The sequence below is a fragment of the Nyctibius grandis genome, chromosome 10 (assembly GCF_013368605.1).
Source record: "Nyctibius grandis isolate bNycGra1 chromosome 10, bNycGra1.pri, whole genome shotgun sequence".
NCBI lineage: Eukaryota > Metazoa > Chordata > Aves > Nyctibiiformes > Nyctibiidae > Nyctibius > Nyctibius grandis.
The window spans coordinates 24,192,586-24,209,801 of NC_090667.1; the positions used below are offsets into that span (position 1 = coordinate 24,192,586).

General features: G+C 43.1%; 2 protein-coding genes across 2 annotated transcripts; one reads left to right on the forward strand and one right to left on the reverse strand.

The window, feature by feature from the left end:
• Positions 1 to 770: 770 nt before the first annotated feature.
• XPC (XPC complex subunit, DNA damage recognition and repair factor) lies at positions 771 to 13,693 on the reverse strand. Its single transcript, XM_068408497.1, has 16 exons — positions 13,570 to 13,693; positions 12,654 to 12,852; positions 11,741 to 11,871; positions 10,783 to 10,906; positions 9,742 to 9,826; positions 9,075 to 9,232; positions 8,748 to 8,868; positions 7,265 to 7,354; positions 5,874 to 6,809; positions 5,236 to 5,396; positions 4,901 to 4,982; positions 4,305 to 4,439; positions 3,632 to 3,801; positions 3,318 to 3,411; positions 2,760 to 2,849; positions 771 to 2,108 (listed from the first exon to the last, which is right to left on the reverse strand). The coding sequence occupies exons 1-16, from the start codon at positions 13,664 to 13,666 to the stop codon at positions 1,896 to 1,898; spliced, it is 2,886 nt and encodes a 961-aa protein (XP_068264598.1). The 5' UTR covers positions 13,667 to 13,693; the 3' UTR covers positions 771 to 1,895.
• Positions 13,694 to 13,775: 82 nt separating this feature from the next.
• Positions 13,776 to 16,831, forward strand: LSM3 (LSM3 homolog, U6 small nuclear RNA and mRNA degradation associated). The gene is made up of 4 exons (XM_068409442.1): positions 13,776 to 13,815; positions 14,764 to 14,874; positions 15,990 to 16,085; positions 16,413 to 16,831. The coding sequence occupies exons 1-4, from the start codon at positions 13,795 to 13,797 to the stop codon at positions 16,491 to 16,493; spliced, it is 309 nt and encodes a 102-aa protein (XP_068265543.1). The 5' UTR covers positions 13,776 to 13,794; the 3' UTR covers positions 16,494 to 16,831.
• The last annotated feature ends 385 nt before the right edge of the window (positions 16,832 to 17,216 follow it).

The window sequence follows — 17,216 nt, forward strand, 5'->3', positions numbered from 1 at the left end:
CTGGTCTATACACTTCTGTGTGATGAAAGGCTGATTCCAGCCTACCATGGTTTTACTCCCCATTACTGTCTAATTAAGTAACTTCCTTGCCTCCTGATTATTTGAAAAATATGGTTCTACCTGACTTGTATTTTTAAAGAGACTGGGGTTCTACCTATGCATTCAACAGCTTAAAATACTTTTGCTTAGGTACTAGTGATGCAAAATAAAGACAGACTCCTTTTACAGACAAAAAATTCATATTTCCCAGGGCAGGCACGCTGGTGGAGTCAAGGCTCGCTTTCATTGTATGGACACAAACAACATTTCTATAGAAACCACTGAAGCAGTATTTCTCTTGCTTCCATACCAAAATCTGACAGAACACGTACCTGATCTGTCAATCACCTTCTGTTTCTGCTTTGGTCTCACTTAAAGCATATTTTCTCTTTCATCTTTTGCATGCACGTTAGAACTGGCTCCCTACAGAGCGGAGGAGCAGGATCCTGCCCTCTGAAGATGTTATTGTCCCTTTCCCTGCTGACTGGAGTCCCTAGACTCACAACTCTGTGTATCTCATTCAACTGTGTTGAGTGTCCCAAGTCAGGAAGTGCAGTCGCTCTGGTACAGCTGGTACCAGCTCCCATTTTAAGCAGATGAAAAATTACAGATCGCAGCAGGAGCTGGACGTGGGCATGCTGCGTTCTTATCCTTGCGTGAGAGTCCTTCCAGGGAATAGAGCTGCTTACAGAATGAGCTGGCCAGGGGGGAGGTGTGACGGACAACATTACTCGTTTTCCATACTTTATTTTCTTCTACAAATACAGTACAAAAATAGAGATTTTTCTGAACATAATTAAATGTAAGCCATTTTCTTGCCTTCTTTCCTCTGTGACCATGTCCAGCAATGACTAGACTGTATTCCCCTCTATTTTTTAAGAGACAGTGTCAGTGTAATTTAGTTACAAAAACACTGTAAGAGACAGATCAGCATTTCTATTACAAAACTGCAGGAAAAGCTTGTGTAGATTCAACATTCCTCTCTTAACAGTTTTTAAAGGCTTAGGTACTGGATAACATTTACAAGAGCTCTCTGGTTGCAGTGAATTTCACTTCTGACGATGACAGGCAGCCAGTTTTACACATTTTGCTCCAGAATATATCTACGTGGTCTTGATAAAATAAAACTGAAACAAGTATGTATATATTCAAATTACTTACAAAGATATATTTAACCTTAAGTTTGAAATGAGGACAGGGCTTCTCCCTTCTACTGCACAAGATTTCTGAAAGTAAAGGAAGATTGTAGGCTGAAAAGCCAAAACTGAGTTTTCACAAAAGGCAGGTATTCTTTAGAAAGTACATTTTCTGATTCCTCCAAAGCTTGATTGCGTGCTTCTTTACACCTTAGAGGAAGTATTTCCCCTTCTGTGATGATGAGACAATTAGTAAGACCAGAACTCTACCTCACCACTGACCTGGATAAGGTATGAATCAAAGAAGGTGTCAGTAGTCCTTTCACCAGCACACTGCAGCCTGTTCAGTAGCAGCTGTGTGCTTTAGTTGTGGGCAAACAGGAAACAATGGAAAGGAGAAAAATGGGAAAAGACGGTGCTAATGAAAGAAATGCCTCAGAAAACAGAATTATTAGCGCTGAGTGATACAAAAGACAGGAAAAATTCCCAACAGCACAGTGATTTTCTCAGAAGGTACAACTGCATGTCTGCTTCTCCTATGTCTAAGGATAAAAGGATGAACCTAATTACCTGTGATAGCAACAGAAACTCCTGATACTGAATTAGGTTGGTCCCTGACAGCTCAGAAACACAAGTGCACAGGAAGACATAAGTCTTTAACTGGCAAAGGATACTTTTGTTGTAACTATCTGGAAAACGGCAAAGAAACGCTTGTTCTGATCACAGTTTCTCAAAAGGGAACAACTGTGCTGCTTCTCCTTTCTTTTCTCTCTTGCTCTTTCTGGTTGTCTCCTCTTCTTTCTTTTTCTCTAACTGTCGATTTTGGGGCCAACAAATGGCCATGTTTCCTACTGCAGACTCTGAACTCGGACCTCCTTCTTCATCAGAAGAGAATCCAGCTCCTTTCTCTGTCTCAGGTGCTGACGGCTCAGTCTGGAAAAAATAGATGTGAAAATCAAAAAGTTGCTCTAGAAATCGCTCACAAGTACCCCTTTCTAAAAGGGCTTGTCTTCTGTCACACTTAATGACATTACAAGAGTTGGCTGCTCGGGTTTGGCCTTCTCACCCAAAGTAGCGTATTTCTATTCCTGGATGTCAAGCATTCTTTCAATACAAGCAAAATATTTTTGGCTGCAGAGGAATAAAAATAAACCTGCTTTGAAAGGATCATGCCCTTCACCTTTCTAATTGGGGAAAAGATTAAGAACTATAACATCTGACTTCGTAACAAAAAGCAGACCCCTCTGATCCTGTTAGCTACATGCTTGGGTTGAAGGAAGACATCTAAGAAGTATGTCAAAACCGAAAATAATACCAAAAAAATGATGCTTTGGGAGACACTAATCTCTTGTTAAACAATAATGAATCTTTCATGGACATGACCACATCAAATTTCTGGTGGAGTTTTTTTTACTAGTTGCTAGTCACGTGCTAACAACAGGAAAGAAAAAGATTTTTGAGCAACACTCTAGAAGTTCTAAACTCTGCAGCTGGAAACATGACACCTTGGAAATGACGGAAGAAGGTATCTTGGTAGAGAAATATCATCCTGAAAAAGAAATTGCTAATAGAAATGCAGAATACCTTGATGGAGTAGCGTTGCTTCAGTCTTTCTCTGATGAGAAGTCCTTTTGTCAGCAGCTTCCAATTACCCAGAGCTCTTTTCTCACGCTTCTGTGTGGGATTGTTATTGAAAAGAGAAAAATTTACTATTGCAAGTTTCAATGTATTTATGCCCACAGAAAACAGAAGTCTGAAGATTTTAAACTGCCATTAAAAAAAAACACACCAACTTAAATGCGTCACATTAAAAGATTATAGGCCAGTAGGATTCTTAAGAGTAAAATGTATTGGTGTCCAATTATCTGCTAAATACATGAACTACTGTCATTTTCTAATGTGCGCCCTGACTGTGTAAGTTACACCAGAACAACCTCCAAAACTTTAACCTCATATGTGTATTCTTCATTTGTGTTTCCCCGCAGCCCAAAATGGAACATTTGGGGGATGCAACTGGCCCCTCTGGGTCACAGAGCTCTGTGTCTGTTGCTTACATAGCCCACTCTTGTTTGACTGTCCACAGTTTCAATGAAATTTACTTAATAAATGTAACAATAAGGAAGCTGCAAAAATAATTCTCACCTCCTTCTCCTTCTTTTCTATTTCTGCTTGTTCATTCTCCCAGGCAGCAACAAGGATCTCTTTATACTCCTCACAGACAACATAGCCATCGGTACTAGGAAGGAGAACACAATCCTCTGTCAGCTACTAGAAGAAAAAAGAAAGGGAGCAAATGCCGGCTGACCCAGCCAAACCAAAAGCTACTGAATATTGACGGAACTGTCTGCCTCATAGGATCTACGTGGGTAACTCATCACACGTACTCCTGAACACAGGGTATACAACTTCTGCAGGACATCAAAATCTGTCAGCTGCAACAAAGCAGCTTTACGTACACTGGGTGCGAGTAGCCACCATGAAAATCAAATCCAGTGATGGCTTGAGCACAATCAATGTCCAACTTCCGCGCCAATCTGTTCAGATTTGGGAGTCTCAGCTGCACACAGCCAATGGGTAACATGGATGGCAGGAAGAGATAGACGTTTCCATATTCATTCCGAGGAACCTGTTATTGCAAAATTAAAGAGCAATGGTGACACTCCTGCTCTCTGGAGAGAGGTGAAAATCCCTGCTGCAACTCAGGGACTCTCCCTTCCTTCTGGCCTGCTACATTCCACTCCAGTATTCGAGTAATATTCACATGACAAGGCACAAGCCCAGATTTTAGCTGCATGGTTATCTCCTAGTTATGTTCTCTGCTCAGGCCTTGTTACTCAGGCTGTAATGCAGAGAATTAGCAAAACAAACATGGGCTAGGAAAATTAGAACAACAAAATTATAAAGTTACCAGTCAGCACTGCTAGCACCCATTACTTGTACTCGGGAAAGAAAGGCCTCTGAAGTTTTGAGCATTTCCTCCCTGGGTACAGTTACCTCAGAACTCTTAATCCTGAATCCAGATGTTATTGACTGATCTCACCTCTGAAACATGCAACTTCTGGAAAAATAAAGCTCACAGCTCCATACAAAACATTTCCTTTAACACTAGCCCTCTGCCTCCCTAGCTACCTTTCCATCCACTGCTATAGGCGGCTGATACTCCTCTGTCTGCCAGCGACCAAACAATGCCAGGTCCTCTCTGTCCCGGTTTGCAGGCTCTGCAAGGCGTGCCTTCCTCGCCTGGTTGGAAAATCCTTTCACCATCTGTGCAAATACAATGACCAAGCCTGTAACACCACAACAACAAGCTGACAGTGATTTCAGACTTTCCTAGGACATCAAAGGAGAAGGCTCTGGGAAAGAAGAAATGCCTATTTCCTAGCTTCAGTATCCATTGCTTATAAATGATAACCCACAGCACCAGTGTGCAACAGGGAGCCAGATCCTGCAGCTCATATAAAATGCTAGGACGCCTTTGAAGAAGATGAAAAGGATGCAGTTCTGCTAGATACCATTGGGGTGGAAAGAAGAGATAGCTGGGCTTTGGGTAGTATATAGGAACTACAGACACAGTAGGTGGGCAGATTAACAATGCGGCTACTACAAGCCATGCAAGCAAGAGAAACGTATATCTGCTGAGAGGGAGAAGGCAAAAAACAAAACAGGACTGAGTTTGAACTTTAGAGGGCAGATGTGTTGCACAGGAGGAAGTCAAACCCTCTTACCTTGTAAGGCACTTCTCCAATCCTCACCACTCGAGCTTGCTTCAGCCAAGTGTCCTTGGAGTGCAGGGTGTGTACACAGTCTCTAAAAAAGCCAGAAGGAAGCAACCATAAGAGTTTTGAAGGCTCTCCATAAGAGACTTCCAAACTGTTATTCATGTTAGGAATGGTAAAAAAGCCGTATCTAAGTGATACACCAATGCTGTCTGAGCAGCTAAATGCCTCACCCTGTCTATGCACATGGCCTGAGACTGCTGCTGCTACCATCATGGTATTCACACAAATTAGCTCTTAAATTTGTTAAAAAGATCAGAGTCACACAGGCGTGCACCACTCACCTGGAGTAGACAGCCTCTCCCCTGCAGTACCCTAGGATAGCAGCTGACTCGGGATAGATCGCCTGATACTTCAAGAGGTGCCTCTTCAATGCATAAAGAGGGTGGTTTTTGTACTCTCCAATTGCTGTTGGTAGAGGTTGATCTTGCAGCTTAACTTGAAACTGTAGGAATTATACAAACAAGAGTGATTTCACAACTCTCTTCCACTACCCTTTGTAAGAAAATAAGAATGATTATAGTACGGATCAAAGGAAAAGCCATCAGAAACTTAATCAGATGAGCCAACAGACCAAAGCATTCTTGTTGCAAATAGGTACTTAGATGTATACCCAGGTCTACGTATTTTAAAGGCTCTCTCCGAGAGAGGTAATACTAAACTGTACAGAAGCCACAATAGTAAGTTTCCAGCATGGGCTGTCCAGTACTTTTGCTATGCAAATTTCTCTGAACAGCCTCCATTTGATATTATTTTAATCTATCATTGCATATTCCCTTTAAAACACGCTCAATCTCAACATTTCAAGCTCAAATACAAACTTCCTTCCTTATGGAAAGATTCCTAATGATTTTTGCCTGAATGAGAATCCAAGGACTGGACTCCCGGCACTAAATGTCCTGAATAACCTATTGCCATTTACCTCATTTTCCTCCTTCTTGTCTCTTTCCACACAGGGACTTTTATATGGCTGCAGCGTGTCTTCCCACCACTGAGGGTCCACACGACTCTTCCTTGTTGCAGTCATCCACACTGGGTCATATCTTTGCGTCACATCCCTGACACTCCCATCATTGTCAAATCCCACAATGTAGGAAAGCGGCTTTGTGGCGTATGTGAAGCACAGCTGGGGCTGGCCAACGTTGCCATGAACACAATCTACACACACCCATTTGTCCTCATGTTCAAGGAAAACCTCCAACCACTGGTCTGTGCCCATCGCTTTCCTTACCTCCTGCTGTCCATCATCCTCATCACTAGAAATTATTTTGTTTCTCTTTCTCTGTGCATGAGGCAAGGCTGGAGCTGTACTTTTTGCTGGCCCAGGCTCAGCTCCACGTGAATTTTTGGATAGCCTCGATTCTGAAGTCTCAGGTTTTGGGCTTTTTATAGCCGTTACCTTTGACTTCTGGGAGCCCAGGGAGCTTCTCTGCCTTTTAGAGACAGTTTCAAAATCCTCATCAGAGAGATCACTCTCTTCCTCTGAAACCTCGAAGTCTGAAACACTGCCCTCATCACTTCCACTCTCTTCTTTGTAACACACTTTGGAGGCCACTCGTCTCCGGCGATCATTCTTGGGCCTGACTGGCACATCTTTTTCCGCTAAACTGCTCTCCTCATTACTAGATTCCTTCTGCTCCTGGCTGCCTGTCGGCAACTTTGACTTGCGTGTCCTTTTGGTCTGCGCAGTTTTGCGTTTCTTTGGCTCCTTGTTGTCTTCTTCGCTCTCTGAGGATTTTTCATCCTGTTTAGCTTTTCTGCAGGGGCATTTTTTTGCCACAGCTTTGGGTGTTGTGGCAGAGCTCTCCTGACCCTCAGAAGTACCGCTGACAGACTGCCTCTTGGATGAGCTTTTTCCCTGTAAAGAAAGAGGCTAGATCACTTCTATTGCCATGGCTAAGAATATGTTCAAAAAAAAAAAAGACTCAAATCAGCACGAGGTGCTTGCAGACCAAAGGTTGGCAGGCATGGTCTATCGACATGTCTTAGGCACTTGAAAACTTCAGGCAAATGTCTGAAGAGAGGTGTACTCAAGCAGCAAGTGTTTGCTGTCTAAGTTTTAAAGAAATTGAAACTTAAAACCACCGAAGCATAATAAGAAGTCTTTGCTGAAACACACAAAATGGGTTTTTTTAAAAGAAAAAATCTAAAAATTAAGGGTTTCCGTCTTCTGCACTGTAGACAGAACATTGTCATCACTCTGGTTCGTGCAGTAAATGATTCACTTCAAGCTGCAACAGCCAGAAAGCTTTTTCAATCCTACTCTCTAAAACAGTGACCTATTCCTTATTCCACACACCCAACAAAAACTACCTTTGCTTTTGTTTCCTTGAGAGGAATAGGCTGAAAAGACAGCACAAGGCGACACAGCAGCTGCAGTGCTCGCAGAATAATTAAAAATACCTGCAAAAGAAAAAATAAAGCATGTTTAACCTTTTTTCAAGATATATAAAAAAACCCCCTTGAAACTCTTTTATAATCTGGGTTCTGTCACAAATAATTTTCATTCCTACCTTTTACCCAGTGCTGTATCTACTGACATGGATGTGTAGGTAGCCCAGTTACCACAGTATTAAAGCACAAAGCACCACATAATCTTCTCTGACTCTTATTTATGTTACTACTGTGACAGGGGTACTGCTGTTAACTCACAGATGAGGAACCAATTGCTAAAGACGCTAAATGAACCCTCCTGCTGGAGCAGACACAGTAATTCACTGATATCCCATCTACCTCATCAGTCTCTGATTCTTCAGAAATACTGAATAAGTCAACTCTAAATCCTGCCTCCCAAAGGTGGCCAAAGCCAACCGCATACCATGAGCTGAACCCAGCAGAAACACCAGCCATTCAGAGAATGTCATTACAGTCACAACGGAGTGGCTAACAGCTGTGACCTGGCACCTGCCTTCCTGCATGGGACTCCACTGAAGCTGCACAAGCAAGGCTTGCTTTGTCTTTTCCTCCTGTCCCAAGAACTGACATCTCTGCATTTCCACAGCAAGGCTGCAAAACCACCACTAAACTGCTTCCTGCTTTGCAGCAGAGAAGCTGCAACATCCCACATTATCGGCAACAGGGCAGAGCTGTAAGCCATGCACCTGCAAAGCAGCAGCTCATTTCTGCTCTTTCAAATGCCCCTTGTCAATCTGATCTCCTGTGTTTCCCCCTCCCTTGGTTGTTTCACTGAAACCTCTGTGTGACTTGAGGCAACTGTGTGACTTGAGGCCACTTCTTCCCTTAATCCAATTCCACCACAAAATGACAGTAGAGTTGAAGTCCTTTTGAAGCCATCCTCAGGCTGCTTTAAATCAAGGCTCAGTTCCTTTGGCCTTCAATGGTGACTCACATTAATAAACTACCAACCTTCTAACTCAAAACTCTGGCTGCAAGTAAGTCCAAGAATTTCCTCACTCAAATTAGTATTTCAGAAAAAAAACTATTAAGCTGGTTTTCTTTGATCTACACTGCTAAAGCAATATAAAGAAGCCAAAGCATACTTAGGAACAAGTAGCTCTATACACTATACATAAAGCCATCCACAGTAGAACGCGGAGCGCACAGTGACACCAACCAGAACTAGAGGCTCCAGTTAGGCCCAGTTCAAATTGAACAATTTAATCACAGAAGGACTCCAGACAAAAATAAAACAAAAAGCCACGGAATCACCTAAGTCACTAATTTGTTTTCTTCAAATCCATCCCTTAAACACCACTTTGTGTATGACCTGACAGCACGACAGCACTGATTCAGCATCCAGACTCAGCAACCAACCCTGCACTTCCCAGTCACTCACATGAACCAACTCTTCATCATCTCGTGCAGCATAGATGGCAAAGCGCCTCTCCAAGGTTGACTGAAGGGGCTCTCCTTTTTCAGTAGAAAGCTCATCATTGACAGTGAAGGTTCCAACAAACCTGAAATATGAGACGCCTACTTATTGTCTAGTGTGACTGTATTCTTAACTTCATAGTTCATCCTTTCCTTCGGTAAAGAGGACAGACTCTCACCCTTGTAGTTAAAATCAGGGATATCACTGAAAACTGGTAATTACATTTAATCCTCTCCCTGAACCCTGGCTCTACATTCTATGTGATAGCATGATTAGGAGACAGAGTTTTACCATTTCACCAAGTTGGAAAGGTAGAGAAGGTCCATTTGGCCTGCAGGCACTTTTGTGAAGCGAGTGGGGATGATGGATAGACCAATGGCATGAAGATCTGGCTGGCTGCAGATCTTGTTCCTATAGAAACCATTTGCTAATAAACACAAGAGGTGAACCTGAGAGAAAAAAGTTTCTATAGTGAGTTCACAAGAGATTTTTCTTTGCTGGAACTATTGTCCATGATAAAGACAAGGAAGGCTTTACTGCTCCTTTTAACAAGAGACAGGCAACAATGAAGCCTCCCAAGCATATACAGGGTGGACACAGGGCTGTCTTCAGCCCACCATCAGGAGACACTAAAGCCCTGAAGCCCCTGTCAGTGTCTCCTGCTCTACAAGACTGACAGTTTAACCCCAGCAGAATGAGCAGATACACACTCAATGGAGAAATATACACCCTACTCACATCTGCTTTGAGTTAGAATTTTACTAATGCAGTCACTGATGTTTCTAACTCACAGTTTAGGAGAATTATAACGAGCATTTGGACTACAGCCTTTTTATTTTTTCACTGCTAGCCATTGCCCCAAATAATTTGATCAAAATTAGTTTCTTCTTCATTATGAATCAGTTCAGACATCTTTATGCTCAATTTTTTCTCTGCCAGGTTCCTCTGTGACCAATACCTTATGTGTGTCCTCACGAACCTCCTTGCTGAAACGTTTCATCATTCTCCGAAGATACATCTCAAACTCGGCTTTCCTTTTTTCTCTGCATAAGATTACAAAAGAAATGGATGTTGTGGGTTTTCTAGGGACCTGCCTTTCTAGATTCCTGAATTGGATCAGTTCACAAAGAGAATCCATCCCAGAGAATCTTCTGTGCACTCTGAACAAAAGTTTAGTTACTGGCTATGTGAATAGGCATGCAGGCTGCATATGACTAATAAATTGTGAACTCCACGTACCTGACTACCAAGAGCTTGAGTATATTCAGATGGCCTAAACTGTACCTAACCTTATGTGCTTACAGTTTCCTACCAGACAGCTTTGGACAGCTCCATACTAAATTTATAATTCACTGTCTGAACTGTTTGACTTAGATTACTGCTAGCATTCCGTTCAGATTCCTGGAAAAATGATTTTTTCTTCATTGATGATGTCTATTAACTTACAGGCGACAGATATTTCTGGCTGCTTTGTTATGAAGGGCTGGCCTGTGACAGAGCCCACCCTGTAACAGCAGAAGATATCACCAGGCCTCCAGCTGCCACACAAAGAAAGCCTTCCTTGGTATAATGCTCCCAGATGCCGAGGGCATTCATTTGACCCACCTATTCACACCTCAGGTATGGGCATACAGAGGCTCCCACCTGAGCTGTTAAGATATTCAAAGTACAACAATGCCATTCACCCACAGCTCTCCTTGAAGATAGCTACTACTGTCCCTGGTTTGGAAATGTAGATATTAAAGCACAATGAAGTTACACACTTGATTTTCAAGGTAGCTGAAAAACCTCCACTCCCACCAACTTCCACTGAAGATTTTTGGTAAAATTGTCAGTGTGTAAAACTGTTCTCCATCCCACGACCTCGCATCATTCCAATTCAACAGTCTGCACAAAGTGGGGATTTCCACCCAGAACACAGCAAGTCAGTGACAGTCAAGACTCAGCGTATTTTTAACTTCATCCTTTAACAGCCCTCTGCTGCCTTCCCTGTTCTTACCTCCTTTGTCTTTTCTTTGCCTGCTCTGGGGTTTCAATCTCTATCTCGACAGGATTGCTTGGCAGCACCACTGCCGGAAGAACAGCAGCTTCTTCCAACTTATCTGTGGCAGGTTCCTGGAGTTCTGGAAAAATAAAATATGACTAAATGATAAGGAAACATAGAAGAGATGCGCCAGGGAGGTCTGACAATGGGATAAGAACCTACCTATTCATTCTCAAGTGTTCAAACACCTACAAACAGAACATCCCCAATAATTACCAGCTCCAGGATCTTCCATAACACTGTGCGTGCTCAGTTATTTCAAGTAACTGTGGGATGCCAGTCACCTGCTGCTGAGGAATCCGCTCAGCACAGTCTAATGGCACGTGACTGCCATGGGCAAACTCAATCAGGACAAAGGTGAATGAAGTAGATGTGACTTGAAGGGTACTTGTAGAGTAGCAAAGAAAAAAACTGACGACTGTTCACTTTAGAAGGCATAAATCTGTAGCAGCAAAATACGAAGATTGTAATCACCATGGTTCTTGTCACAGTTTCTTGATGGCCAGCTAATCAAACATCTCAGTTGGTTTCATCTCCACTTTCCTGTACTAGGAAGTTTTGAATCTTCAAGCTGACTCATTCTTAGCTGCTCAATATCAGACAACACAAACAGCTGAGAAAGTACTTTGTGCATGGTAGCAAAATTTTAACATAAGCCAACAAATAGTCAAATTCAAGGCACCACCATCAGGTCAGTAGCTGTCTGTTTTTTTTCTACTTTGGAACCATTCTAAAAGCACTCTGACATATGAGCTTTTAAAGATACAGGTATGAACATGGAGCATACTTTGGGTATACAGAATATATACATTTACCTGAAGCCAAATGAGAAATGGTTCAAAAATCAAATTACAAAAAAAAAATGTGTTTAAGAATATTTACTCCTAAAAATGAATAAACATGTAATTGTTACCTTCCACATCCTCCCATTCATCTTCACTTTCATCATCATCATCATTGTCAGTATTGTCTTCATCCATCTCTTTTTTAATAGGAGATTCTCTCTTCAATTTTATCTCCTTCTGAGGGGGCTTCAGTGAGTCACTGTTAAAATTATCAAAATGGCTTTAGCATCAGGAAGTGTAGGTGCTTGTTTAAGAAAAACAGAGAAAGAACATACTAAAAATAGGGAAATAAATGAAGCATGACCTCTGCATCAGTAACAACAGACTGAGTATTTGACAATTAAACCACATATACCTTCTCCGTAAACCAAACTGTCTTTGCCATAAATAACCATGGACTCAATGGAGCAACATTTTTTCAGTGCAAACTTAGGTCCTGGTTCTGCCAGGATGTTTAGGAAGGAAGACGCCTGAACTTACAAAAGGCCCCATCCTTTAGAACAGCTTGTACAAATTAGTCCTTGGAGAAATGGTTCACTGAATCATTTTCTTACTGAACCTTCAAAGTGTACTGAAATTGGAAATGTTTCTGTTTCACTACACTAATACCCAAGGCTCTGGCTAGCCAGTGAAATGAGACCAATCAGTTTAATTTCTTTTTATTAATTCATTTGCTATAGCAATCTACATGGGCAGACCGTGCTGATATTATATTTGGATTCCAAAAACCACCAGAGAATGATATGTTTAAAGTTTTCTGCTCATCATTTTAAACCTAAATCTCAGGCCAACATTTCTATTCCTGCTGGATTCCATAACACCTCTCAAGTCCCACGTAAAAACTGTAACAAATTAAATACAATTTTATATTTAAACCATTGAATTTGAAAACGGTTTAAACCATCTGAAATGGGCCCTATACAAATAACATGTAACCATGAAGATGGAGCTCCTGTAGACTTGAACGATAAGTAAATGTACCTGCATGTTTCCTCTTTGTTACGATTCCCTTTATTTCTAGTAATTTTTTTGTTTTCTTTTATTAGTGATTTTGCCCCTTTTTTTTCTGAAGGCTTATTTGCTGAGTTGGAAACTCCAGTATCACAATCTTCTTCCTTCTTCCTAGCTGGAGCTTTTGAGTTGTTCTTCTTTATGCTGGGCTTTTTCTCTTCAAATTCATCTGCGTGGGACAGAAGAAAGGAAGATATGTTAAAGGATTAAGTTTCATTTCCATGGCTATCAGAAACAGTACTTCCATGGACTTCATTAGAGCCAGCAAGAGAAGAAAGCGAGCACTCACAAAGATGAGGATATCATTGTTTCTGAATAAATAGGTAAGAACTGAATAATGAGACCCATTAAAGTAAAATACTCAATGATATAGTGGACAAGTGGTACGTAAAGATTCTTACAGTTCTACCAATGGGGTAAGTTGAAAACCAAGCATCGTACTTGCCACTCACAAGGAATTACTACTCTGTGAAGCTGCACTTTTTTCAGGGCACCTCCTGGGACACGGGCCCCCGGCGCGGGGGGTGCCCGCAGCCCCGCCACGGCCGAGCTGAGACAAACCCTCACCGGGTCGCTCGGAGCCTGAATTTCAGCCTTTGCCAGCGCTCGCAGACACCGCGCGGGACCCAGTTCACACTGGGATTTAACCCCCCAGTTTCTGTGTGAACCGCCCCGCCCTCTGGCACTGCGCACAACACGCCTCCAGCCTGAGGCAGCGGCCCCCTCTCCCACGGGGGCTGCCGCGGTCCAGCGCTGCGCCAAGAGCGAGCTGACACCCGCTGCTCCCCGAGGCCCCCCCGCAACACCAGCGGCCTGGAGCGGCCCCAAGCCCCGGCGATGGCGCAGCGCCCGGCCCAGCCCGGCCCGGCCTCCCTCCGGCGCTCACCCTCCTCCTCCGGCTCTCCCCGCGGCACCCCCAGCCCCCCGGAGCGCCTCTTGCTGGCAGCCGCTGGCCGGGGCGATGCTTTGCGCTTCCTGGCCATGGCGGTCCCGGGCCGCCGTCCCCGCCGCAGTGCCCCCCGTGCCGCCCCCGCCCCCGCCCCGCCCCCGGCGGAGGGGAAGGGGAAGGGCCATAAAGTCTCGCGGGAGCGCGCGGGAGGCGGTTTGAAAGATGGCGGATGAGGTGGACCAGGTGAGCGGCTCCCTACTCCCCTCAGGGCGGGAGGCAGCGGCGAGGCCTTCCCCGCTGTGCCGGGTCTGCGCTCCCGCCCTCCCCGCGCCTCCCGCCTTCTCTCCGCGGCTGGAGGGGCGTGAGGTGGAGGCGGGCTTTCGGCTGGGGCTGGGCGTCCCTCCCGGCAGAGCCCCCGCTCGGGCAGCCTTCCTGAGGCGCAACCCCCGGGGAGCGCTCTCTGTGTGACATGAAGTTACTGCGGGGCGCGCCGCGGGCCTTGTGCCGCCGCCGGGGCCGTCAGGAGTGCGGGCAGGGCGTGCTTCGGGCCCGTTCCCCCAGGAACCGCCGGGGGAGGGAAACGGAGGAAAGCTGCTGAGGAAAATACCCTTGGCTCTGCCTCACTGAGAAGGAAATAGCATGCTGCGAGATATGCACAAAGATGTTCATGCATTTTAGCTGTGATCCTGACAGTACGCCTTTATCACTAAAAAGGGACCTCAGGCCCGGCGTGACTGCAGTGTTGTTGAGCTGGGCCTCGAGGAGAGGCGTGTGTTTGGGGCAGCGACTGATGTGTGCTGGCAAACATGGCAGCGTGTGCTTGGTGTTCCTAGTCTGTGCCGTGTGATGGCACAGGTGTGGTGCTGCTCCGTAAGCTGGCTGGTTCGAGTGGATTAGCCTTTCTGCTGCAGTACGGACAAGGGTTGCTGATAAGGAATATAGTTTATACACCAGTATGTGTGAGGTGTGATTTGCTGCAAACTAAAAGTCTTTTAACTCCTTTTGCTCAGGCTGGTGAACATCCGTAGAGGGGTAATATCAGATGCACTCAGGTTCAACAGGATGTGAAGGAATGATTTGGAATATTTGCATCTATGTTGCGTCTGTTTTCTGTGTCTCACAAACACTGAGGAATGGAAAAGTTCACAGGCTTCTTCAGTACAAATAACTTTTTAAATTTTATTTTTTTAGCAACAGACAACAAATACTGTAGAGGAGCCACTTGATCTCATCAGACTCAGCCTAGATGAGCGAATCTATGTCAAAATGAGGAATGACAGAGAGCTTAGAGGCAGACTACATGTAAGTAAAACTTTCAGAATACTCCCATGCTTATTCAGCTGAGCACTGGGCAGCCTTGTTTTCATGTGCAACAGTCTATTACCCAAGCTTACCTGTAATATTCCACTGATTGTTTAAAAAATGCGTTTAAAACCACAGTAATTGTATCTCATGGTTAAAAGTGTGGAAGTGGTTAGAGGAGGTGGGTTAAAGATCACCTTAGTTACAAGAGCTGAACCCTTTCTCTTATTGAAAGTGTAATGTGATCAGTGGAAAAATCAAATTTGTTCAGTACTCCCTCTGCTATTAAGTGCTTCTCTAGAGAGTCAAGAGATGTATTTTGTTTTTCTTGTCTCCTGAATGATACTAAGCAATTCATTCCGCTGCTTTTGGCTTCCATTTCTGCGTCTGAGAAGTAAGCAATAATGCTGCAGGCCTCTTCTTGTGAAGTACCCTGAGGTCTCTTTAAGACTGAATTAAGAATGAGATTATCATTACCAAACAAGTATCTCTTAAGGCACACCCTATGAGGGTACGATGGGATATGTACTCAGCTGGATTCTCTCCAAATTTCGTTTGTCTAAGTGCTTTCTTCTAAGAGTGATATTTGATGGGAGAGATTTTGCTTTGTATTGTCAGTTATCCTTCCTGAGTACTCTGCTGTGTTGGGGAAGAGATCCAGCAGCCCCGTGTGTTAATTGTGCCTCAACTCCTTTGGGAGCACAAAGATGAGGAGAAATCCATGAGGGACACATGTAGTTTGCAACATGCTTTTGTAAGGTGTGTGGAACATGTGCTTATTAAGTTCTTGTAGCATTGTATGAATTGCAGCTTTCATATCATTTAAGTTGGCCCCAAGTAATCAGTTCCAGGAGGCTGGACTGGCAGCAGAGAATGTGTAGCTGGTTTAATGTTAATGAAGTGTGTCTGTCTTTTTATGCTACAGAGTACTGATTTGTTGGCATTTATGTTTGAAATTATAACTATAATTGATACTATTTTGTTTTGACATAGTGGCACATTTTGGTCAAAATCAGGCTGAACTAATTATGTCTGAAGGTCTTACTATAATTCTAATTTTAATGAGCTTGTGTTTGAACTTTGGAAGAAATAATAAACTCGCTTCATTCCTACAGGCATATGATCAGCACTTAAATATGATTTTGGGTGATGTGGAAGAAACTGTAACTACAATAGAGATTGATGAAGAAACCTATGAAGAGATTTATAAAGTAAGGACTTAGTGTATTTATTGCCATAGAAAACTTTTTTAAAACTAAACTAGGTTATGTTGTTAAAGTAGTTTATTGCTGACTACTTTTTGAACAAAGATCTAACAGAATTTTTGGGCAAATTGTAACGAAAGTACAAAGGATATCCAAAGACTTGGTGTTAGTTGTATTGATCTCGTCAGCATGCCAGAATGTTGTGTGTTTGAGCTTGTATCTGTTGGAGTTGTTTCTGGTGTTTTGTTATGATTGAATTTGGTTGTATGCTTAGCAGATATGTTTTGTAAACTATGCTTTTGTACATATAAACTTTTCTTTCCTTCTTCACAGTCTACCAAAAGGAATATTCCGATGCTGTTTGTCAGAGGTGATGGCGTTGTGCTTGTAGCTCCCCCATTGAGGGTTGGTTGAAGCAACAGAGGATTTAACCTTGTTGGAAAGTTTCAGGCTTTTGGACAATGGTTCGTGTTTTGATCATGTGTCTCAAAATTCTGTACATGTTTTTTATAGGATGTTTTTGTCTGCCCTTTTGGGAAGGGAAGGGGAACCAGTTTCCCTTTTGGGGAGGGGAGGGAAGGGGAACCAGTCAAATGAAGCAGTGTAAACCCAACCTGGTTTTCTCAGAATGAATGTAACTGCCATAAATTGGCTGTTTTGTCACATCAGTAAAAGAATCCTTCTTTTTTTCAGTCTTGGCAATAGCACTGTCTTAATTTTTTGTTTTAAATAAATTTGGTTTATCTTTCAGATTTGACTTGTCATGTTTTTATGTTGAAGACACTATTATTATGTTCTTCTATAGAGCTAGTGCTATATTAAGTTGTAGTATTTAGCCTTAATTTCTGAGAAAATAGTACCTTTTGTGTGTGGTGTGTTAATTTCTGTCTTTACTAATACCCGAGTCTTGCAGATTGATGTTCAGGGGGGCAATACTACATTAATCTACCGTGCTATAATTTATGGCTTTTCTGTGTTCAAATTCTTGATGCATGTCTTTGTGGTAGGGAAGTAGTATACATATGCATCTTCCACTTAAGATATGTAAAGAAGATGAGCTTCTTTACCGTGTTTTCAGATGATTTTTATTGTGACTTTAACAGAGCTATGGTTTGCAAGGCCGTAAGTAGAGACTGA